Genomic DNA, 23,927 nt, shown 5'->3' on the forward strand with positions numbered 1-23,927 from the left:
GAAAAAAAAAGATGCTGCTCTCCAAAGAAGCATCACTCTGCTCCGGAAGTTTGCCAGCGGGCACCGTGACCGTTCACAACTCTACTGGCAAGTGGTTTGTAGAATACTGAGACTGGAGTTGAATTTTTTTGGGAAGAATTAGTAGCACGATGTAAGACGCCACACACATCCAGCTGGAGTGGCCAACAAAGAGCGAAGACCTTAAACGCATTAGAGATACTTGGAATGACCTTTATAGGAAGCTTGTGAGAATACGTCTGAGCAGTTCAGTGAGGAAGAATGGTCCAACATTCCTTCTGAATCCTGATCCACAGCTACCGGAAGCACTCGGCTGAGGTTACTGCTGCCAATAGTTGGACGAGGTGTTAAATCCAAGGGTTGCTTTCTCACAAATGGTCAATAAAGAGATGGAATTCCTGAAATGTTTGTTATTAGCTTCTGTTTGACTTAGATGAGATGGATCAGATAACATGCTACGACCAATTAATGCAGAAAACCAGGAAATTCCAAAGGACGGACATTCTTCTTCACACTTTCCCTCTTTTAATTTCCTTTTTTCGGTGTGACTCGGCCCACGGGTCGGTCCTGATTTGTTAGTTTTGCATTTGAACGGCAGAATTCATTCATTCTGCTGCACCGAGCTGTAAGTGTTTTTAAGACCTGAATCCTTTCAATACTGTAAATATTCAGCTTACAATGAAAGACTGCAAAATAAAGAAAATGCATATATTATTTTTTATCTTTTAGGAACAACGATTGACAAAATAAGCTGTTAGTTAGTGTTTGTATATGCATAAATCGTAATCTAGGGAAAATAAATATAGTTTTGGCCTTTAACCTTTTAGGGTGTGACTTCTGAAGATGTGTGATTTCTCATTTTTATTTCAAGTGTTTGTCAGGAATTTTATTTTGTCATCCAATTTAGAAGGAAAGGAGAAACAACACGGCCCTATAAACGGCACCTATAGAAGTCTAGACAGTTTCATAATGACGCTGCATGTTCTAGCACATAAGGTATGTATAATATGCGGTTTCCAATTAGAGAACTCAAATGAGTTGATTTTATTTTCGCTCTATTTTATGTTAGTCTGTCTGAATATGAGTGTGTTACAGTAAAATGCAGTTTCTGTTTTACATCATTGTTTCTTTTATACCTCAAGAAAGTCACACATATTCATCTGCTGGACAAATAAACACATCTCTGGCTCTACATGTGTGAACTTACCGGCTGGTGGACGCCAACGTACTGCGTTCAGGTAGACGCCACAGTAGTGGAACATGAACTCGTGTTCTGATCGCCCGACTTTCCCCTCTAACAGTGGCATTAGATTGTAGCCGTCTAGTTGTCTGGGGTGAAAACACAGAGTACAGAGGTGAAAAAAAACAAATGGATAAGAGACAACCTGTGAGTTTGTTTGTAGGGGGCACAGAATGAGTGAATAAGTGATCACGGACCCAACCAGAGTCACGTCTAGAATAACTGAGTAGCTCTAGTTTAGTAAAAAATACACGTATTCAACAAATACAAGAAAAACAAAAACTCTGGTGGAAGGAATGACACAGAATACAAAGAATGCTTCCATTACAGCGACTCTGTACCTGTCTGGCTGTGTGTCCTTGGCTAAATATTTCAGCGTGGGGTACAGATCCATGAGACTAGTGGGCTCGTCCACCACGCTTCCTGCTGCCAGTCTGCCAGGCCAGCGGAAAATACCAGGTACCCTGATGCCTCCTTCCCAGCCTCCCATAGCCTTTCCGCCTAGAGGCGAGACAAACAGGAGAAATTACACAAATGTTAATAAAGTAGCTTTGAGATGTGAAATTACTTGAACATCTGAGGGCTGCACTACGAAGCAGGTTTGACATAGCCAGGCTCGACAAAAACGAAAGCCCCAGCCAGAGATAACGTGGATCACGAAGGTGGTCAAACTTTCTCTGTCAACTCAGATTTTCTGCTTCAGACTCTGTGAACGTTCTAGTCAAGGAGGCGTTTAACGTGTCATGTGACTCTTCTTCTTACAAAAGTAAACAACCCTGTGCTGCTGCCTCAGTCAACACATTTTAATGGAGAACAAAGACAAATTTTACAAAAAAATATGACAGTTAAAAGCGCCGCTACTACAAATGGTGCAAGACAGAAATGCTGGTAGAAACCTGTTAAACGTGTTCATATATAATATTTACCGATGCAGCCGTTTATTTCCAACTGACAGCTGAACCTTTAAGATAAACTTTAAACTTAATATATTTAAACATGATCTTGTATTGAAGTGCATTCAGGTCTGATGCTGTCCCATCATGCAGGAAATCACTTTAATTTTTGGCCAAATCAAAGCGAAATTACTGCTATTGATTGAATATTCTCTGTAATAAATACCAGTACAATAATCCATTTTCTGTGTTCTATCAGCTGCAGTAGCAGCAGAGTAAACGGACTGGACAGCAAATCAGAGCCAAACATAAAAACATATTTATTTGATTTCTGCATTGTCAACTAAATACACATCTGGTTCCCATGGCAACGTGACACACACAGCGTGCGATACTGTAACTGCACGGCTTCATTCAGTGATGTTAGCAACACACATCTCAGCATGTTTACAGATAAAACACATTCCCTCAGCTGAGAATCTGGATCGCTCATAAATAAAAGTCGGGAAATTATCTGGTTAACGGGAGACGCTCTGTCTAGCTGATTTAAATCCTAAACTCTGAACCTGCTCCCGACCAGGTTAGCTCCACAGCATCTGTTACCATGGAGATCCAGCCTAGGATTATTTAAGCTCAACATACCTCGCTAACCCTCTAATCTCGCTTCGTAGTACAGCCCTCAGCTGCATAAAAGGTTAGTGGACATTGGTTACCTTTATAGATGCCATTCCAGCCTCCTTTCTGGCCAGTTGCCAAACTAGAATCCTCCAGGTGTCCGCCGTGGTCTGATGTGAAGTACATGAGAGTGTTGTTGGCGAGGCCGAGGGAATCCACCGTCTCTGTTAGTTTACCTAGAAAACAAGGTGGATTGGGTAGATGCAAGCGAGTTCAAACTCTGCTATGACTTTACTGACTACTACAGGATGATTTCAGTTTACTAAAACTCGGATCTTACTTTTATACATTTGGTAATAATTTCAAGTAGGATTGAAATCCTGAACCGGGTCTCTGACATCCACCAAGCTAGAGGAGGCTGTATAATGTTAGACAATGCATCCACATAGTAACGCTTTCTCCTTCCACCCGTCACTCACTCACCAATGATCCAGTCCATTTCTTCTACAGTGTCACCGTAGCGACCGTGCCGACTCTTGCCAGCAAACGCCGGCGTTTTGAAGAGCGGCGTGTGGACGTGGGCCAACGAGAAAAAGAGGAGGAATGGCTGATCAGCGTTCCTGAAGAGACGAGGAAAGGAGTCAAAAAAAGCTCTCTGATCAGTTCATTTAAAGCTTGCATTGATTAAACCCCTAAAAGCTCATCTCTATTCATCATAATTACACAATTAGAAGTATTTTTAAATGGAAATAGTCCCCTCAGGCCGTGCAAAAGGCTTAGATGTAGCTGTTCATCTTTGCCTTCTTTATTATGCGCAGATCTATGAATATGCAAGTTAGTCCCTGCCTCCTCACCGCTCGCCTGCACACCTATTCAGCTTCGGCTGTGCTAAAATGCTGACCAACCGCTCTTTGCTGCAGAGTTGTGATGTTGGAGTAACTGAGCAAAACATGTTTGAGCTGGAAACCACTGGGTCAACAGTTTCTGCTCATCTCACATTTGTGTGAAATTTTTATAGCATAAAACACAGATATTTATACTGATTTATTTATTATTTATTTATTTATACAAATTTAACAATTTCCCTGAGGTTTTATACCGAAGGGATCAATGAAGTTTTATTCTATTATATTCTATTCTAGATATGTGTGAACTTGATATATCAAAAAAAATATTATGGATAGAATTTTTCAAAATATTGTACATTGATTTGGAAATTTCAGGTTATCTGTTCTTGATGTGTTGTCATTCAAACATAGCCTCGAATTATAATGTGCAAAAAAAAATGTGCTTAAAATATGTAGACAGGACATTAAAAAAAATCTCAAAAAGTATTTGATAAAATAAGCTAAAATTGAACAGATTTCATTTTAAATATGCACCAAAAAAAGTTTCAGGCAAATTTAAGACAGTCAAGCAAAAGGCCCCCCAAAGATTTCCGTTTGGAATAACCCCATTTTGTTTTGCTGACAAATTTTCAAGAAGAAGAAGAAGTGTACACAGTCGCTGACAAGTTAACTCATCAGCATTTATTATTGCTCACTAGTGTCAGTAAAGTAGTGACGATAGATAACGTGAGCTTATCTACAGCATCAAAAGCCTTATAACGTGTCGCTGGTGTTAAATAAAGGCGTGTTTACATCCGTTTACATGTGATCCACTGATACAGAAATCATGACAAAAGCCACTGAAAGAAAAACCACTAATGGTCTGTAAAGATTTAGAGCAATTTCTAAGTAGTAATAATAATTTTGGTGATTTCCGTTCTTATTCTAAGATGCATCTTTAGAATGTAAAGTTCATTTTCTCACCATAACCCTGAACTCAGAAATAGTTTCTATGCAAATGCCATATATGCACTAAACTCAGGACACATCAGTAATTCTAGTGTTTAATGGGTTTGATTGAATGGTTTCATGAATGTTTTTTATTAATATTTTATCTTGATAGTCTTACATGTTTTTGTTTTTATGTTATTTTATTTATTTTTTTTATTTTTTTTAAATTAGAGATGGCACTTTCAATTTCGTTGTTCTCACACACTGACAATAAAGACATTCTGATTCTGATTTTTGATTATATGGGACCATACAGCTTCAAGCATATAACTGTCCCTCAGTTATCATGGCTGATAACTATCTCGATAAGAGTTGGCCATATCTAATCAGCCAGCAGATAAAAAAGCTAAACTGCCCTGATTAGATTGCAAACAGGATTAAAGGTTTATGAGTGTTTCATCATTTTGTGCTCCAAAGGACACAGCTTTGTTCCTGCATTCCTACCTCTTTATAAAATTTTGTGCCTCTCCCAGCAGTCTCTGGGGCAGCGTCTCCACGGTCATTGGCTGTTCGATCACCTCTCGGTTCCTCATGATAATGCAGTTCCAGGTTGGCAGGAGCATAAAGGGCACATACCACACGGCGGTTGCTAGGATACAAAGAAAGAAAAGTGGTACCAGGAGCCACGGGCCGACTTCAAAAAGGCCACACAGACGGACACACACCTGAAAAGACAGAACACGGACAAAGAAACGCCACGCTTAGAAATGATTTCTTTCTCTCACTGGTAGGGCTTCTCATTCTGACAGATCTTGACCTCCAGCGTTCAGACACTAAGAACATCTTCCATCAAAATACCAACTTGTTAGTAATCAGATTGTTTTGCATAATGATGTTAGACAACCACACTACCACAAACAAAAAGTGTGCACATTTACTTAAATCTTCTCCGACAATGTTTAAGGTGTCATTTCTACAATCAGAGGATGTGTTGCACAGCTCACATCACTGTGAAGTCATCTGGAGTTAGATTCATATGCACTTCCATGATGCTGCCACTAGATGACATTACAAGCCAAAGCAGGTATTTATTTATACTGAGTGAAACAAACAGTACATTGTGTCCTTCAGTCACACATACAGTGAAGTATTCAAATTTAGATCTAAAAATATGTTCATCCGGCAGCATGTGACAGGGACATCAGTCTTCCTGCAGGGCACTCGACTTTCTCTAGTTCCTTAGTTTGAGTCATTTGTTTGTCCTCAAACAAACTGTTTGTTTCAAGCTTTTCTGGTTTGCTATACCTGCAGCACAGCTGCTTCCAATTTGTCCTATAGGTGCCTACCATCGCCAAGTCTTTAATTTTAGTTTCGATGTTACGGTTCCACTAAAACAAGTTTCTGGCTGGCGTGACTATGAGTTTCACAACTGCAGCTTCTGTCTTTTTTCCAACCCTTTGGCACATGTCTAAGTGATTACACATCAGTCATTTCGCTTTGGGGTGAACGGCACAACAACTCTTTTGTTTTCCAGTTTCTTTCTCATCGTCTGGCAACGAAAATGGATCTGTTTTGTTTTTAATTTTTTTTGTTTTAGCTCAGACTTGATTCCCCGCCTCCCGCCTCCGAGCATCTTGTTCAAATGTACCACAAAGCGATAATATCTGTGGAGACGAAAATCCAATATAAACTAACACAAAATCACATTTACCAACGTGACAAATCCAACGCCGAGCATCATGGTAAGATTTTGGAGCGTCTGCTGGAGATCCGCCAGCACGTCGCTGCCCTGTCCGGGCACGCAATCATTGAAGAAAGTGAACGGGAGGCCGTAGAAGTAGCTGAAACCATGCTGGTTCGGGTGATGACAGTGATCCCCTCTGTGTTCGCAGTTCACACCCAAGTGCCATTTACCTGCAGGCACACACAGAGTGAAAAAGAGAGATGTACAAAGACAATCATAGACAAAAGGAAAGAACACTGAGTGCACACTCGGCTCGCCCGGTCACTATCCTGAGCATCTTTCCCGGCACAGAGCAGTGTATGCCAGCTTTCTTCAGGTTTTCATGTGCTGCCAGTGCTTGTAAAGTGTGTAAACGTTGATGGAAACTGCCTCGTTATGCACAATGAGGTTTCCTCGTCTTTATGCAACACAGAGAAGTACACGTTACACCAGGAGTGGGCAATCCTGGTCCTGGAGGGCCACAATCCTGCATGTTTTAGATGTTTCCTTCTTCCAATACACCTGATTCAAATGATCAGCTCATCATCCAGCTCTGCAGAAGCCTGACAACGATCCTGATCATTTGAATCAGGTGTGTTAAAAGAAGGAAACATCTAAAACATGCAGGATTGTGGCCCTCGAGGACCAGGATTGCCCACTCCTGCGCTACACGCTACATTCTACATGTATACGCTGTGTGTAAACATTTATGCGCCTCAGCTTCAAGCCACAACATGACGGTGGGCCACGACTCTCCCTTTGCCTGAGGAGGGTTTTAGTAGAAATTTCACAGCGAGGACGGATGGATAAATAATCGCAGCGTCTCACCCACTAGGCCGGTGGCGTATCCTTGTTGCTGCAACCTTTTGGCGAAGGTGGTCTCGCCGGGTGGAAGCCCGCCCGAACCCCCGACGAACAGCAGCACCTGGACGCGCCCCGTGCTGCCCATTCCTGGTCGACACACATAAACAAGTGTGTAAAAACAAAATGAAAACACCATTTAGGACTCAAATTAAAAAGCAGAAGATGTGTGATTTCTCCTTTTCATTTCCTGGCAAGTATGTTTCAGGAACTTTATTTTGTCATTCAATTTGGAAAGAAAGGAAACAACGCTGCCCTGTGATCGACACCTACAGAAGTCTAGACAGGAACATTCAGGGACGTGTCGTGTGGTTTTAGACAGAACGCTACCTGAGCGGAGTGCATAGCGGCCCGTCATGAAAGCGGCCCGGCTCGGGGTGCAGAGAGGTGCAGCCGCAATGTGCTGAGTCAGCTTCACGCCCTCAGAGGCCAGTCTGTCGATGTTAGGAGTCCTGCAAGGACACAAGAGTCGCATTAAATAAAAAATAATACAAGCACATGCATTTCTGAGCAGCACATGTGGATAGATCTGACACTATCAATCAAAAGGAGGGATGAAGAATTTGTCAATAATGGAGTGAGGAAACACAAGAAGGGGCGAGCTCTTCCTATTTACAGTTTATTCGTTCTCTTTTTCTTCCTGTCACTTTTTTTGTGCTCCTTCCTCTATCTATACTTCTGCAGCAAGTGGTGGTTTGGAATAAAGTGCAATCTAATCTAATCTAATCTAATCTAATCTAATCTAATCTAATCTGAGAATCATGACACATGTGTTAGGACTTACCTGATGGTGTCATTCCCATAACAGCCGACATCACCGATACCAAGGTCATCCACCATCATCAGCACAAAGTTGGGCTTGTTGCTCACCTCCTCCCCTGAGACTCGACTCCCTGCTGCCAGGAGCAGAAGCGCCAACCAGGGAAACCTCAGAGTAAAACATTAACAGTCAGAGTTCAGCATACATCCACACACCGTGCTGACATTGCATTCTGTGGTTTCAACTAAGAAGAAGGAACAAGTTGCACATTTTGTCGTCCTTAAATTGTAAAATTGGGCTTCAGACAGTAAAAGCATTGCCTTTTGGACTCTGCAGAATTGGCAGCTTTTATGACACTGTGTGCAGTTTCATAGCTCCACTTAAAAGACTGCGTTGCAATAACTCGACACTTTTCATGCAAACAATAAAGTTTATAGGCACAAACTTTACACCTGCTTTCATAATATGACACCGTGGGCAAAGTACACACTGTCAGGAGAACAAACGCATTCAGATGTCTCTCTGAATTTATTTCATCCTGTAGGGTTTTTTATTTGTATTTGTTACCGTATTTAATGCAGCAGAAAAAGCACGCACAGTTGTTTATAAGCAGGTAAATCTTTCCATGTGGACTCACCTCATACTTTGCCTGCACAACTGCTTCAGCGTTCATGCGCTATTGATGTCCACACAGTCTGTGCTTACGTCACCAGCCCGCCTCAGTCACGCTGCCGTAATGTCTGGACTGCGAGCGCAGCGCATTTACCTCAATGTATGAAGTAAAGGCGCAGCGATACTCATTGGTGAAGACTTCATATAGAGAACAAGTTAATGGTTGACATCAGCCTTATAGAAAATTCTAGTTTTCAGACAGACAGTTGGGATTAATGTTTAGCAGCCACTTCAACTGTGTAGCAAGGTCATATTTTCATAACTAAATCAGGTTTGTGGCAAACAAGTCTGACTGACTGGATGTGGACTGCAGATATAAGCAGCTGTTTTCTTCTGGCTTTCCACTGCCTGTGTTAACATTTTCAATTTGTCATTTTAATAACAGTGTTCACATCCTTACCTAATCAGTTCACTATTTTGCTGGGATGCATCCGTTGCTTAGCTCTGCCCAGTACAATTGTAATTGGTTTTAAAAAACACAAACTAAGCATTTTTTTCTCCCCTGTAGCAGGATGTTTATAAGATGCAGTCAGACCATTCGACCATTCTGTGTGGCAGGATCCTTTGGCTGTAGCGAACTATCATTTGTCTTCTGGCTAACTTTGTGCCCTTCTTGAGACAGAAACCTGTCAAAGCTCACATTCGCAGCTACGGCCAACATAGAATCACCGAGCAGCCTCTTGTCGTGAAGCTACTACGATACTACAAATACTACAGAAAACATTCATAGTAAACCTGCTGCAAAACCTGCTGAAAAAGTTCCCTGGAAGTTTGCCACAGATCTAATTTGCATATTGTGCTCTGATTATTGTTATGCCAATGGATAAACATTCAGTTTGTTCTTTTCCTGCCTTTGGTATATCCATGTTTAAAAGATCTTGCTTGGTTGCTCGGTGGTTAGCACCGTTGCCTCGCGGCTAAAAGGTCACCAGTTCACGTCCCGGTTAGGACGATCTTTCTGCGTGGAGTCTCCATGTTCTCCCCGTGCAGCGTAGGTTCTCTCCAGGTTCTCCAGCTTCCTCCCACAATCCAAAAGCATGTTGAGGTTAATTGGTGATTGTAAATTGTCTGTAGGTGTGAATGTGAGTGTGCTGGTTCTCTAAGTGTAGCCCTTTGACCCCACGACCCCAGTGAGGATTAAGCGGTGTATAGATATCGGATGGATATTGTGTTTTATAAAATATTTTGGGGTTCTCTTCAAAGGAGAGGTTGAAAGGTGTAGATTTAATAGCAGCGCAGGCGTTTGACCACATTATTGATGATTTTTAGATTCATATATTTTATATTTCCTTTGTACCACAGGATACAGCAGTATAGAAGGAAATATCACCCACTATATTTCTTTGATGAACATGTCTACGACCTTGTAGTTTGTGAGTTGCAAACATAGTTTAGGTAAAGTCAAAGTAGATAGCTTTAAGATGAATTAGAACTCCGATAGTATGTGTGATGGTTAAGTCTTATTCTTCTTATACCATCTCACAGCCTCACAGATGTGTGACACCCAGGCTGGGAACTGCTGCTTTAAACAATGCGTCAGTTTTTTGACATGACCTCAATTAAACTGAAGAGTCATTTGACTGGTGCAACTTAAACTGCTGCTGTCAAAGCACATTCCAATAAATCTGAAAAATTACAGTCTAGGAACATTTTTTAAAAACCAGACGACTTTTACTTGTAAGGGAGCATTTTTACGCTGAGGAACAGGTGGTTTAGATTGTTGTTGTTTTTTTTTTTGTTTTGTGTTTTGTACTTCTGGCATTTTTATGAGTCAGCTCATCTCACAGATACCAACACAGCAGAGTTTGATTGTTTCAATCAAAGATAATTCTGTGTGAGTCACTTGGAATCAATAAACTGCATTAGTCACTAGCAGGTCTCCGTAGCCGCTCTCAGTGCTGGATTTAATTAGATGGTTTACAGTTGGGGAGGGGTGCAAGGGCTTGCGGGCACGAAATGAATTCGTGCACAGGCATTAGGTGTGTTTGTGTTTAGCAAGAACACCTTACGCAAGTTCCCACATTTTACCTCTGAGGACTTGATGAGGCATCTTTATGCACCTGTCAACATCGATCATTCAAGAAGGTGGAACTTGCGATGTGAGTTTCCTTCTATAAATACCTGACATTTCAAGCATTTCAATTCGTGTCTTATGGTGCCGGTTTGTTTTCACCTTTCCCTTTGAGCTTTATTGGCTTTCAAACGGCTTGCAGGCACCAAAAAACCACAAACAAGGGCATGCAGGTACACAAACTTTACATCAAGGTGTTTTTCTCACCAGTAAAGAAAGGCTGCATGTCTGTCATATCTGCATCCTATAAGTCAGGGGTGTCAATCTCAAAAACACAGTGGGCCAAAATTTAAAACAAAGTCACAGGCCAACATTGAACAAATGAACCTTTTAATATGGAGCGAAACAAATTTTGCTTGAACATTGAATATGGAACAAGCAACGCTTATTACCATACATTATCCATCCATCCATTTTCTATACACCGCTTAATCCTCACTAGGGTCGCGGGGGGGCTGGAGTCTATCCCAGCCGACTTAGGGTGAAGGCAGGGGACACCCTGGACAGATCACCAGTCTATCACAGGGCCACACTTAGAGACAGACAACCAAGCACACTCACATTCACACCTATGGACAATTTAGAATCACCAATTAACCTCAGCATGTTTCTGGACTGTGGGAGGAAGCCGGAGAACCCGGAGAGAACCCACACTGCACGGGGAGAACATGCAAACTCCACACAGAAAGATTCCGGTGCCCCCACCGGGACGCGAACCGGCGACCTTCTTGCTGCGAGGCAACAGTGCTACCAACTGCGCCACCCTGCAGCCCAATCGTGGAGACATGCAAAATCAAAATATAAATAAAAAAACACATCAATGGCACAATGACAGTTGTAGTGTGAAGTCGCTATGCCTACTGTCACAGAGGAGAGGGAGTTTCTGGGTCCTGTCCTGATTGACGTGACAAAACAACAACAGGGCATTATGGGATTTGTAGTATTAGCGGTGAATGCGCTGTAGAGTATAATACCGGGGGCAACTCTAGTAGTCGTTTGGTATTGTCTCGCGGGCCAAATATAATTACAAAGGGGGCCAAAGTTTGACACCCCTGCTATAAGTCATAGAATTCCTGCATTTGAGGATCCTTCTTACAGATCATTGTACTAGTGGTCATGTCAGCGTGAGGACATGCAAACAAGGTGCTATGCCAACATGCCAACCAAGTGTTCACCAAGCTTATGATCATGTTTCAGCGCATTACCCTGCTAACATTTACCAACAGTAAACACAAACACAGCCGAGTCTGACTGCATTTGACTAACAAATATTTAGACCCAATGATGCTACATGTTACATCCTCTTGGCACCATGAACGTCTGCACACAATTTCACAGCAATTCATTGACTCTGTTAAGATGAACTGGCTAAAATTCAGACAAAAAACACAAACGTACAAATAGAATCCAAACACAACAGCTCCCACGAAAACTATTTAATTGACTCCTCAAACATTATTTACACAACTCCAGAAGAATACAAGTGCCAGATGACAAAAAAAAAATGAAGATGACAGTTCCTACACACACACAAAAAAAACAACAACACAGAATCTTTAAATAAAAAGGAAGAATCTTACACTCGTCTAAATCAAAAAATGAGTTGTCTAAATGTGTTTAATAAATCAAGATGTATACAGGATAGGAAAGTGCTTCTCCCTTACAGATTGTTATTACAAAACATCTCTGCTTGTTTCACTGTTTCTCTCTGATGATGACATTGTTCTTTGTTGTCCTCTCAGGAATATTCAAGAGGGTATAAGGCAGGACCGGTCAGCGCCATGATTGATGCCCTAGCATTACCTGGGAAGTGCACTTCAGGACCCAATAAGTCTTAAGGTTTACATTCTTTGCTCCGATACTTGGTGCTTATAAGGAATGTGACTAAATAGTGTGGACCATAGTGCTCATAACACAAGCAATCAATGCTCCATTTTTCATTCATTTCAGGATTTTAATATTGCTGGAGGCTCTTTTACTTTTTTTTTTATTTTTTATTTTTATCAAATCCGTCCCAATAGGTTTTTTTTTTCTACTGCAGGATTTCAGAGTGCTTTTGTTGGTCCCTATTGCACTTACTGGAGTGCACAAAGGGGGAAAGTACTGCATTTATTTTCTACTTTGAAGGCATCGGTGGCTATTTCTAAAAGCTTGTACTCTTATTTAGTGGGTATTTTGTGCATTATCACTCCGCGCCAGACACGCTTATCCGCTCGCTCGGCTGTCTCAAGAGAAACTCGTCTATCGTCTATCACAGATTACAGGAAAAGCAGGCAGAGCTTTGACCCTGTGTCCAGCCCACAGTTTGTAGTGTAGAATTAATCGATATGTGACATCACAGACTATTAATATTTCTCGGCTTGAGGCTAGGCTGTTAGCAACAGTCTCTGTCCTGTATTGCAGCTATATGGTGCTTTTACAAGTAACACACTTTACATAAAACTGCAGCACGATGCAACCTCTAGAACCATATTTAAAAGTTTAAAGGGAGCAGGGCAAGTACAAAACTTCAAGGCAACAAAAAGACATTCAGAAGTTAGTAATGTTTTTTTTTTTTTCTTTTGTTGTGCTACAGTGGCAAAAAAAAAAAAAAAAAAAAAAAGCAGCAGTAGCGCTTCTTCTGAGGCATTTCACAATAAGTCATCACAAAATACCACAGCAAACAAGTTGACTAAAGACTATCTGCGTCGGCTCGGAGGCACCACTGCTAAATGTAAAGAATTCATATAAAAATTACAGGTGGTTGGTGATTTTTTTTTCTTTCTTCCCATGTGGAGATATGAATGATACAAAAACACTGTGACAGCGACTGGCTTGCTCAAATGAAGAGACACACAACGAGAAGAATTTCACGTCTGAAATCAACGGCGGCTGTTAAAAAGAGTTTGGAATGTGAGTCGAGTTATAAAAAGCACAAGAACTATGACGGCAAACCGGCCTCCTGCGAACACAGCAGCTGTTGTGTGTAATGCAGCTATTTTACGACCAGTTCAATGTCACCACCAAAAAACAGATCATTTATGGAATAATAAAGAGCATACATTCTTAATTTTTTCTGTCTTCAGCTACCTTCCCTGTGTGTCTGTAGATTGGTCAAGCCAGGCTGTGTCAGTGAAAGGCACTATAGCGAAGAAATTACTGCATCACAACTAGACTGACACAAACTACATCAGAACAATGTCTAACACAATACTACATGAACTCCTTTTTTTTTTTTTCCTTTTCGTTTTTTTTTTTTTTTTTTTTTATAATTTGTCCATGTCAGGTGACCATTCATCCATGTACAGAATTAGGGTTGGAGTAGAAATCACTTCGATTCACTTCAGTAAAGTTTAGATTTGGGTTAAACTGATCTGGGTCTTGAATCAGTTTCTGTGGACTTTGCACTTTTTCCAGAGGTCAATAAGAAGTTTCATCAACATTCAATTTATTCAGCGGACTGAGGAGAAGTGGTAGTCACTTAACAGGATTTAAAACTAAGCCCCTTCACCGATCAAAAAAAAACAAAAAAACAAAACACACATACACACACACACACAGTGACATCGTTGGCCCTCTAAACACAGATCGGACCATATAACAGCATCCCCAGAATACTAGGATTAAAGTCCTACACTACTGTTCCAAGTCAGAAACCACAAAATACAGTGTAGTTTTTAAAAGCCCCCCCTTTTTAGTCCATTTGTCCTGCATTTTGTACTGCAGGAAATTGTGTTTGGTTCCCCATGAATTTTCTAAATCAGAAGGGTGGTTCAAACAATGGCAGAATCAGAAAAAAAATAATAAAATCCACTTGTAATAATTCACTACAAGTTAAACACCTACAACATCAATGCCTATTACTGGTTTTATGTTCACACTGAATTACTAGAACTGCGTAGTAGCCATACAAATAAAGTAAAAAAGTAGCTCTGTAGTTAATCCATTTTATGGTTATATTTAATTTGAGATTTAATCTCTTTCATGGCCACTCTGAAAAAAAGATTTGGTTCGAAGTCGTGAGTTTGACCGATCATTTGAATAAATTCCTATGTCGTAACAATCATAAAACCCCTAAAATTCACATATATTTACTTGATCTTTGTCTAACTCTTTTTTTTCCCCCCCCACGTGTTCACGCAGAATGAACACACACATATGCACACTCACACACACACACAGGCTCATGTACACCAACACACACACACGCATACACACTAACGCACGCTCACACAGAGACACACAGCCCTAATCTGGGGCCTCACAGTAATTTAGCTCTACAGAGGATAGAGCCTAACAGTGAGATTGCCACTTTGCTTGACTGTAGTTGGTCCAGGCAGTCAGGTGATCACAGCTGGTCTAGGAGGAGTTCAGCAGGGTACTGAGGACTGCACAAGAAAAAGAAACTCAAACAGTTAAAACATTTCCAAGTACCGAACGTGAATGTTGTTTAAAAATGTATTGTGAGCGTCTGTGTCGTACCCTGGGGATCCGACTGAGCCTCCGCTGCATCCGCTTTGTGTGCAGCCTCCGGATCCGCTTCTAATCGCGAGGATTGACGAAAATCAGTCAGAAAACCACGAAAAGACAAAACAAAGCAGAGAAAGGATCACGTTGCCAGTTTGAATTTCACAAGCATTTAGCAAAATAAATCATTTTAACAGTCATTGGCAGAAATCATTTCATGGTTCCCTTTGGCAAATCTGACGAACGGGGATTTGTCCCGCTTCATCTTCGCCGTGCAGCTCCACTGGCAAGATATTAAGCTCCCAGAGGGGAGTTTGTGGGCATGTTAATATTTCTCAGCTCTAATTGCTTATTTTTTACCACTGTGAAACTTTGCTTCATTTTCTGGTGTAACAGCGCAAAACTTATTCATATCCGTACAGTCAGAACGTCCAATTTATTGTTACTGGAGCAGCTCCGGGCTGTACGTTCTGATGACAACACCAATTACAGTCCTCACTCGCTACCACTCAGGGAGAAAAATTCATATTCATGAACACTGACTGAGCTTTCTTCCAAATTTGCATGGGGACAAGATATAAAATTCATAAATGTGATATTTATTCAAATGCAGAACACTGAAACACACACTGGTGATTAATCCACATATATTCAAAGCAGATGGTTATTCTCAATCTGACTTTTGCCCCACATCGCTAAAGCTGCATGTCCTATTCATGTTGACTGTAAATGAAAACTTTGCTGAATTGGCAGTATCGGGATGCAGGATGTGTGTGAGTTGACTGTAATCGACAACACTTCCTGAGAAAGTAAAGCTGAGTGTGCGTTGGCTCCAAGAAGGACCACTGACCTTCAGAACTTGTACTTTTTTAGATGGAAAAACACAAATGCAAAGTCCGCTCTTTGGCTCTGCGGCTTCAAGTGAAACATATGCAGTGCTTTTCTTAACTCTTTAAGGATCTAGTGGGGTTGATATTAGTCTCCCAGTGCTTTGATCCCAACAGCTGAAGTTAATACTAATACACTACACCAATCATTACTTAAGAAACTACAGCCCAGAGGAGTTTCTCATGTTTTAAGTTCTTGTCACGTATCAAGCCGTGTGTTAACTAATTATTATTACTTAGGCAGTCAGCTATTACAACGTAATGTAAGGTAATTACCCTGTCTGTTTTTGAAGCACAGTTTCTTCTTCTGGTAGGTGAAGTATCCAGTGACTGCTCCCACAGCAGCCACCCCAACTGCACTTAGGATTCCTGCTAAAGAGCCGGAGCCGCTCTCTGCAAGGAAACAAACAAAGTGCATCAGAGGAGAGGAAGGTGCCTCCAGCCGGCAGCATCATGCAAAAATGGCATTTTGAACTTATAACACATCAGTATGAGCCTGTTTTAAGCTGGTAAAGTGACTGCGTTTGAATGTTTTTCAGGCCCGTGCTCAGCGTCACCACAGGGCGCCATTTTGCAGCCGTTTGGCAGAATGAACAGCTATTCAGCAGTGACGCTCAGTGACGTGATATCATGTGTGCATCATGCGTGTGTGTTTTTGAGAGTCATCACAGCACATACTGGTGCCTTTTCAGTCAAGGGATCATAATCTATAATTTAGCGAGCATTCACAGAAATCCTTCAGCACCTGTAGAACCGAGTTTCTATGACAACACCCATTTGAATAGTTTTCATGCTGGTTTTTTTTCCCCTTCACAGGCAAGTAGAGAAACCGTTAAAAACACCACAAAATAATTCAGTTCTTAAGTACATGCAATTATTTGCTCTCAGCCAGTTTAATTAACAGTTAATAGGTTACGTCTAAACTATGTTGCCCTACATAGTTCAACGCTACTTGGCGCAATATTTAAGGTGTGACGTAGATGCCGTTTACCTCGAAAGCCCTTTAGTGTTCCTATTGTGTGTTATAATTGAAAGATATGCCGAGGAAACAATAGAGAGGAAGATGGAGTCGGCAGAATAAAGACGAGTTAGAAACTCATGAACAAATGAAAGAACGAAAGGGTACACTAAATCCAGCGGCTGGCGATAAGGTGAGAAAAACAGGCGAGAGGTATGAGTCAGAGAACGGAGATCAAAAACGGGGATGACTCAGAAATGTCATATGTTGTGACTCATGAGCTGTAAAGTGGAATACAGAATGTCGTGAGTCAGTAAACGGATGTAAAAGCAGGTGCAGGCACGGACGTGTACGAACATGCGTGTGCAGAAATGCAGAACACGCAGCATGGATGCAGCTGGTCCCGGATTTTTATTACTTAAACGGATGCAGTGGTATCGAGTAATAATGGAAATAGGTGTGCTGAGTATCATCAAACCATTTTTTTCATATATCGAAGCCATAATAGCTGTTCCTATTGTACAGATTTTTAAGTTTTGCAGCACTGGTGGCTTCAATTTTTCAGTCATTCGGTTGAATTCTGGCACTTGTGCTTACTTTGCCTCAAGAAATTCATAAAAAATGTTCTTGTAAATGTCATGCAGGAACAACACACCCGCCAAGGCCTCTGCCCACAAAACAGGCGAGTGGTTTCGTTGCATGGACCGTGTGTTTGGGGCAGTGCAGAGGTCGATAGGTGGAAGGATTATGTGTTTACAACAAGAAGAGATAAGAGAAGGACAACTCACCTTTAACCTCAGGTTTATCTGTTCAGAAGACAAAGAGAAGAAACATGTATTACATTTAACAACAGGAAACTGCATCTTTTATAGCTGCATAGTAGTAAACGCACAAACGTCTTTGGAAAAACACATTGGAGTTACACACAATAAACGTGAGCCAGTTGAGTTGAGCAGCCACAAACAGACACCTGTCCCTCCACTGCATCTGCTTCCCAGACTGACCTTCAGGAGCAGATGTTACTTCCAGCAGATGTGGCGTGACAACATGTGAGAACTCACGGTCTTAAAGAAGGACTGTTTCAAACAATAGAGGAGAGGCATTTTCCACTGACTCTTGTATCCTGTTTGCATTGTCAGAGGCATGCCAGTAATATCCTGTGTGTTTCCCCAAGTTTTAGAACTACATAAGCCCGACTGCTGCTGCTGTGGCTGCAACACCGTGTTCAGCATCTGACTGGGATTTGTGTGATTTGGCCTGAAGATGGCACAATGTGAATACTGTGTTGTTCTTATGCATATTTTGATCTAGAACACAAAAAAACCTGTACCACCTCCTGAGGTGCCCAAAGAGAGACAGAAAGAGAAGCAAGTGAACCAGGAGGGAGGTGGAGAGAGAGGGCATTATTTAAATGTGTTAATGATGCATGTAAAGCATTGTGACAGAGATGGCAGAGGAAAACAGAAGAAAGGTGAGCTTATTCTCTTTGTGGTAGTTTGTCCCTCAGGGGTATTATTATTAGGTGTAGAGTTTCTGTCCGAACCAGTCTGGAAACACATTTACACGCACGTACAGGTAACCCTGTACACTCATCGAGACGCTTTTATAACATCAGAACGAAAAAATATCTGAGAATCCCACAATCTCTGTGTCTCTTTGTGTCTCTGATCTTTGATTTGATCCAAACCGCTCTGTTCTATCCTCCTGCACTGCCTGTCTGTATACGTCTGTGACATCACGGTTGTACCTGCTTCGACTTGACAAAGCTGCTAATGACAGAGTACTAAAGACGAGCACCTTTCACTGGCATATAATGATTATGCCGATTTAGATGAATCAGTTCCCAGATGGGGAATAAAGGGTAAACGCTGGGAGGAGCTGCTTCAGGAAAATCTCTCGCTCCTGCATCGCTGTCAAATTGCCTTGTGGCTAGTGATTAAACTTTCTTAAAACGAGTCACTTTGGTATCTTGTCATGGGAGCAAAGCCCAGTAAATTAGAGAAGCATTCTTGCGGTGCAGAGACACCACAAGAATGTCTCAAAACACAGATTATGTGGCAGCTTTTAAGTTGTGAAGGGCTGAAAACTTTTGGGTTGAGGAACAACTTGGTAGTTTTTGACGTAAGGCTGCAGTCAGTCGGGCTGCCTCGATGCCGCTGTTCATTAATGCTGTCGTGAAAAGAACCTTTTTGTATGAAAAAAGGGGTGACTAATACCTGTCTGAGCTCAGTTTACAAATCTCGACGGACTCAGGTAGCTCAGATAGTGAGTCCTGCTCAGATCAGACAGGGGGATTACAGTATTGCACCTGTGAGAGGCTTGTCGGTTTGCTTAACTGACTCCCGTGTTGTAATTTGACATACTTAAGAAGGCTTAATATCTGCAATTAGATTTTATGAACGATACCTAATCAGCTTCCGGTTTACTGGTGCAACCTAGATTGTTAAGACTGTGTATGAAGAGTTCATTTGCAAAAAAACAGATTTTCAGAAAACTTATTTTTGTTGTTGTTTTCTTGAGATGATATCAATCAAACTGAAGTTGGGTGGATTTGACTCAGTAGAAATGAACTTAAGTTTGATTGTCTCAGGTAGACGATGGAGAAGTGGGTTTTCTGAAGGTGTGTGTAAATGGAGTTTGTCTGTTTTTGCAGACGAACTCTTCATATGTATTTGTGAAACACTGAAGTAAAAAGCTCAGGCTAAGAAGCAAAAAGCTCTACATGTTAGTGAATGTTATTGTCTAGAGCGGAGACACGGCTGATCCCAAAGGTCTCCAGTCACTATGATAATCTAAGTTCATCTCATTGTATTACACAATTTCAAACAAACAAAAAAAAAGACATTTGCCACGAAAAGATCCACCAAAACTGACCACTTGCGAACTGTGTCACCGTAGGCTCTTGTGCCCATCTCTGTACATTTTAATTCAACACACCAACATCACATTTTTTTACATTTGTAACTGTTAATTACTAACCCTCGGTTCCAATGCTGCGGCTCTTTCCTGGGGGTGGTGGGTTGCCATCTGCAGGCGGCAAGACGTTTTCCGAGTTCAAGCCAGCATCTGAAAAAACACAGTTGCATATCATGGGTGACAGAAACGCAAAATGAGCCCTTGTGAGGGAACTTTCCCACCCTAGAGGAATATCATCCAGATGTTGGACAGTGTCTCTCTAACACACTATACTGCACTGTTCCCATGTTAAAGCTATTTGATGATAGCATCTATCATCCTAGAAGCACTCCCCAGTTCAGTCCCTCATGGCCCCTCGTGAATGCCCTGCAGAGGCGTCCACAATAAGGACTCTGAATCCCTGCCAGCTCAAAGGGTGTGACAGTGATCTTGTGAACCAGTGTTGGCTTAGATTAAAGGATATTATCTGTCAGGAACAATACCTTAACCTACTCTATATTCACTGGGGGGAAAACCCAAGTGCCTTATACAACATGGGTGACTCAGTGCGGAGAACAGGTTTAGGCTGGGTTGGCCAACGTATGAAGCGGCGAATTAACTTAACGTTTACAGAATCTCAGCGGCCCGTTTATCCCGTAACCTGTTTTCTGGCTTTAACAAAATCCCGACAGGAAATAATAGCAGGGATATGCCCATATTGTAGAACACTCATTGTGAAAGCCAATTTGGTGAATGTTACGTAACAAAGCGACATCATGAGTTTTTTCTCGCCTTTGTTCGACCTTCTCTCCTCTTTGGCCTTGCACCTGCTCTGGTTAATCTTTCCTTTTGGTTTTATACCTACTCTTTTGTCTCTTTTTTCCTCTCGAACGCTCTCCCGACGGTTATCAGGTAAAAGAAACCTTCCACTTCCTTTACACAACCGTGCAGTTTTTTTCTGCGAGAGAAAAGCTAAACATAAAACTACAGGGGTTGTCGAAGAAAGCGCATCACCCCCTTAAATCTCCGGTCTGTATGTGGCAATACTTCTCACACGCTGCATCAGATTAAGACTGACACATGTGGGCGGTGAGGTAACGTTGCATCAGCTGTTACTTTCAGCGACATAAGCACATTCTGCCAGAGCTGCAGTCATTCCTCGTCAGGATGGTGCAATTTCCGCTTTATGAACTCTGGAATTTGACGGCTTTTGGTGACATCTCAGCAATAAATGGCATGCTTACCAAAACTGGTGTAGAAAGGTTGGAAATGCTCAGTTTAGAACAAGACCAGCTGTGAAATATTGGTTAACTTTGCCTTCTTTGGTGATGACAGTTATTGATGCAACATCCAATTGCTAATAAATGGTTAGAAATATGGAACTCTGAGGGTTGTGTACTATTCTTGAGTAGAGGAAGGTGGCATATTCTGTCGTAAAAAGGCAAAGACAAACAACAAGACTGCTTTGGGACAGGATGTGCTAAAATCAGATCAATATAAAAGCGCACAAATCCCAGTGTGAGGAAGGCGTGTGTGAGAAAGCAAATACTATAATAGGATTAAGTAAAATACGAATAAAGTCGAAACTGACAAACCATACAGAAGGACAAAAGCCGTATCTGTTACCGCAGGACTCCAGACTATATACACCCCAGTGTTTTCTTGTGTTACTGTATTGTATTGTGTTTCTCGTAAAATTCTGTATCTTTCACACACATGAGCAGCACTCACAAAGCAATATCCCTGCATGTATTATTAAAATATTTCTCAAAAATGATTGTGGAAAAATAAATCCCGCTGGGGTCATTTGGGAGGTTTCCTTACTGAAATTACGACACACATAATTGAGGAGGTAAAAGCGTATAAGCCAAAATCCCACCTCATAACCTTCCTAAGAGGTTTGTATTTTGTTGAAGGAAAGGCACATCTGTTCCCCATTACTTTGTTCAAAAAACAAAAAAAAAAGGGAGTTGCAGGACAATGATATGTGATAACTTACAAACGCAGGACATATACATTTTTTTAAATGACTGATAATACAAATCCTGTCGAGAGTAATTTCACTGATACTCGCGGGGTCAAAAGAAGACACCGTGGCGATGTAACGTGTTTTGAAAAGTTTGGCGATGAACTGGGGATGGACTTGTCATTTTTCAAATCTGTGTAGTTTCAGCTGGTTGCTGGTGGACAGGCAGTGCTGCAGTAGATTCAGAGGTTATGAGAAAACCTCAATAGAGAGATTTCTGGAAGTAATTTTGCCAGAAACACAATTCTGTCCAGTGATTTACAACCTACTCTGAATCTCATTTGGTGTTGTATTTTTAAAAAAAAGCTTCCATGATATTCCCAACCATCAAATGAACTTCTAACTTTTTAAACGGATTAATTATTAATGTATTTACTGTAATAAAGTGGATTTAACTCTGTTACATACAAGTACTTTTAGTGCATCTTAGAGATTTTGTTTAATAAAACATATTTTTACCTTTGGCAGGCACAATCATGTCTTCGTTAACTGTGGGAACAGACAGAGACCAGAATCAGGGTTAGAGGCAAACATCTTAGATTTCCTTTGTAAAATGGACAAAGTTAGTGGCGCCATTATCGACAGCAGCATTAATCTGTGACTTGGGTCTTTTATACAGTTACAAAAGCAAAACCTTCAAAAGTGTCAAAGGAGCAAAAAGTGAATGTTCAATCTCTATGCCTACTGAACACAACGTACTGGACGTACAGTACAGAAGATGAAGGTGCTCTTTGAATAACTGTAACCTGTCGCTGCCGCAGCTACGCTAACACAACATGACATGTTAATTGACTTACCTCAAACGCGGGGGAGATCACAAACAAGTTTGTACAGTTTCCCCACGTAAAGGACACACATGCTAAAGCGGTGAGATCACCTACAGAATACATGTGTGCAGCCCTCTCTATAGCTCCTCATTATGTGTGTGGTCATAACATGCATTCACTTTACAGAACTGAAGTGAATCGTACAGATAGGTGCTTCTGTTATTTAGCCTTCTGTCGCTGGATGTTGATTTAAACGGGGTGGAAAAATGATAGAAACACCTCTCAATGCAACCGAGCTACACCACAAACTGCATCTTCTAAAATGATCATCGAGCTGAATCGACTCTCTTTAATACTGCTTTAAGAAACAATGCAACCCAGTATCACCTAAATCAGTGGCAGTGGGAAACAAAAGCGACGTGGGTTTTCCCTCTGAATTTGCATGTGCAAGGGTGTGGAAAGTGTGTGCTCAAACATCTCTATTCTTACCGTTAGGGAGAGGTGGCAGGGTTGATACTTCAACAGGTGCTTTATCATCATCTGCTGCTGCTGCTGGTGTTGTCTGGTCAGAAATGTATTAAATAGCATATGAACATGCAGAAAGGACACATCATCTCTAAAACATGATCTCCTGAATAATAGCACATGTAAATAATTTTAAGACTTTGTAAAAGTGCTACTGACCTCCTCTGGAGCAGGTGGTGCCTCAGTGCTTGAAGCAGGATCTACAGCTGGTTGATCAGCGTCTACATCATCAGCTGGCCAGAGACACAAGAGTTTCAGATCAAATGTGTGTTTTTATTATACATTTACAAGTGCTATGACATGGGCAGCTGTGGCTTGTATTGCTCCACCGTCTAGTACAAGTCAAAAGACAAAATCAAAGAGATTGAGAAAGTATTTTAAATTACATTACATTTACAACAATCATATTTGCTTCTTAGTGTAAATCCTGTTTATTTAGGAGTCATGGTCGAAAGCAAAATGTGCACACTGTTAAGCTTTTTGCTGCTGTGCTGTGAGACACTGACTTGATCAAAACGTTTCAAATATACAATGATGAAGAGCTTTTGGAGCAAAGAACAGCGTAGGATGAATGCAACAAAAATTAAGGACATTTTTTATGGTAATCACTACATGTTTACATCAATTTCATTAGAATTTTGAATGTCCAAATTTGAACTACTACCGATTACCTTTTGCTGTAGGTGCTTCAGTCTCAGTGTCCGCTGGAGCAGGTGTTGGGTCTGTATCTTCATTAGCATCAGCTGCTGGGTCTGCAGCAGCTGGTGGTTCTGTGGCTTCATCAGTAGCAGC

General features: G+C 41.3%; 2 protein-coding genes across 2 annotated transcripts in view; both read right to left on the minus strand.

Annotated features, from left to right (window-relative positions):
- Positions 1-8,578, minus strand: part of arsh (arylsulfatase H) — a 10,547-nt gene extending 1,969 nt beyond the window's left edge. The window contains exons 1-10 of the mRNA XM_008281057.1: positions 8,526-8,578; positions 7,913-8,056; positions 7,459-7,580; positions 7,096-7,218; positions 6,256-6,458; positions 5,049-5,269; positions 3,250-3,386; positions 2,865-3,002; positions 1,600-1,759; positions 1,226-1,347 (exon numbers count right to left, since the gene is read on the minus strand). Of these exons, the coding sequence (XP_008279279.1) occupies positions 1,226-1,347; positions 1,600-1,759; positions 2,865-3,002; positions 3,250-3,386; positions 5,049-5,269; positions 6,256-6,458; positions 7,096-7,218; positions 7,459-7,580; positions 7,913-8,056; positions 8,526-8,530 (1,375 nt within the window). The 5' untranslated portion in view covers positions 8,531-8,578. The remainder of the gene's footprint in view (positions 1-1,225; positions 1,348-1,599; positions 1,760-2,864; positions 3,003-3,249; positions 3,387-5,048; positions 5,270-6,255; positions 6,459-7,095; positions 7,219-7,458; positions 7,581-7,912; positions 8,057-8,525) is intronic.
- Positions 8,579-12,052: 3,474 nt separating this feature from the next.
- LOC103356771 (CD99 antigen-like protein 2) lies at positions 12,053-23,921 on the minus strand. Its single transcript, XM_008281058.1, has 9 exons — positions 23,807-23,921; positions 23,295-23,368; positions 23,100-23,172; positions 22,303-22,332; positions 19,902-19,988; positions 17,711-17,728; positions 16,241-16,357; positions 15,093-15,152; positions 12,053-14,998 (listed from the first exon to the last, which is right to left on the minus strand). The coding sequence occupies exons 4-9, from the start codon at positions 22,319-22,321 to the stop codon at positions 14,970-14,972; spliced, it is 330 nt and encodes a 109-aa protein (XP_008279280.1). The 5' UTR covers positions 22,322-22,332; positions 23,100-23,172; positions 23,295-23,368; positions 23,807-23,921; the 3' UTR covers positions 12,053-14,969.
- Positions 23,922-23,927: the final 6 nt, after the last annotated feature.

The sequence above is a fragment of the Stegastes partitus genome, unplaced genomic scaffold (assembly GCF_000690725.1).
Source record: "Stegastes partitus isolate 25-593 unplaced genomic scaffold, Stegastes_partitus-1.0.2 Scaffold221, whole genome shotgun sequence".
NCBI classification, from domain to species: domain Eukaryota; kingdom Metazoa; phylum Chordata; class Actinopteri; family Pomacentridae; genus Stegastes; species Stegastes partitus.

What these genes read in the sequence shown, in the direction of transcription:
- LOC103356771 (XM_008281058.1), bottom strand. An exon ending in GTGCTTCAAAAACAGACAGG is followed by an intron (nt 15,153 to 16,240) that starts GTAATTACCTTA and finishes CCTCGCGATTAG; the next exon opens with AAGCGGATCCGGAGGCTGCA. An exon ending in GGCTCAGTCGGATCCCCAGG is followed by an intron (nt 14,999 to 15,092) that starts GTACGACACAGA and finishes TTTCTTGTGCAG; the next exon opens with TCCTCAGTACCCTGCTGAAC.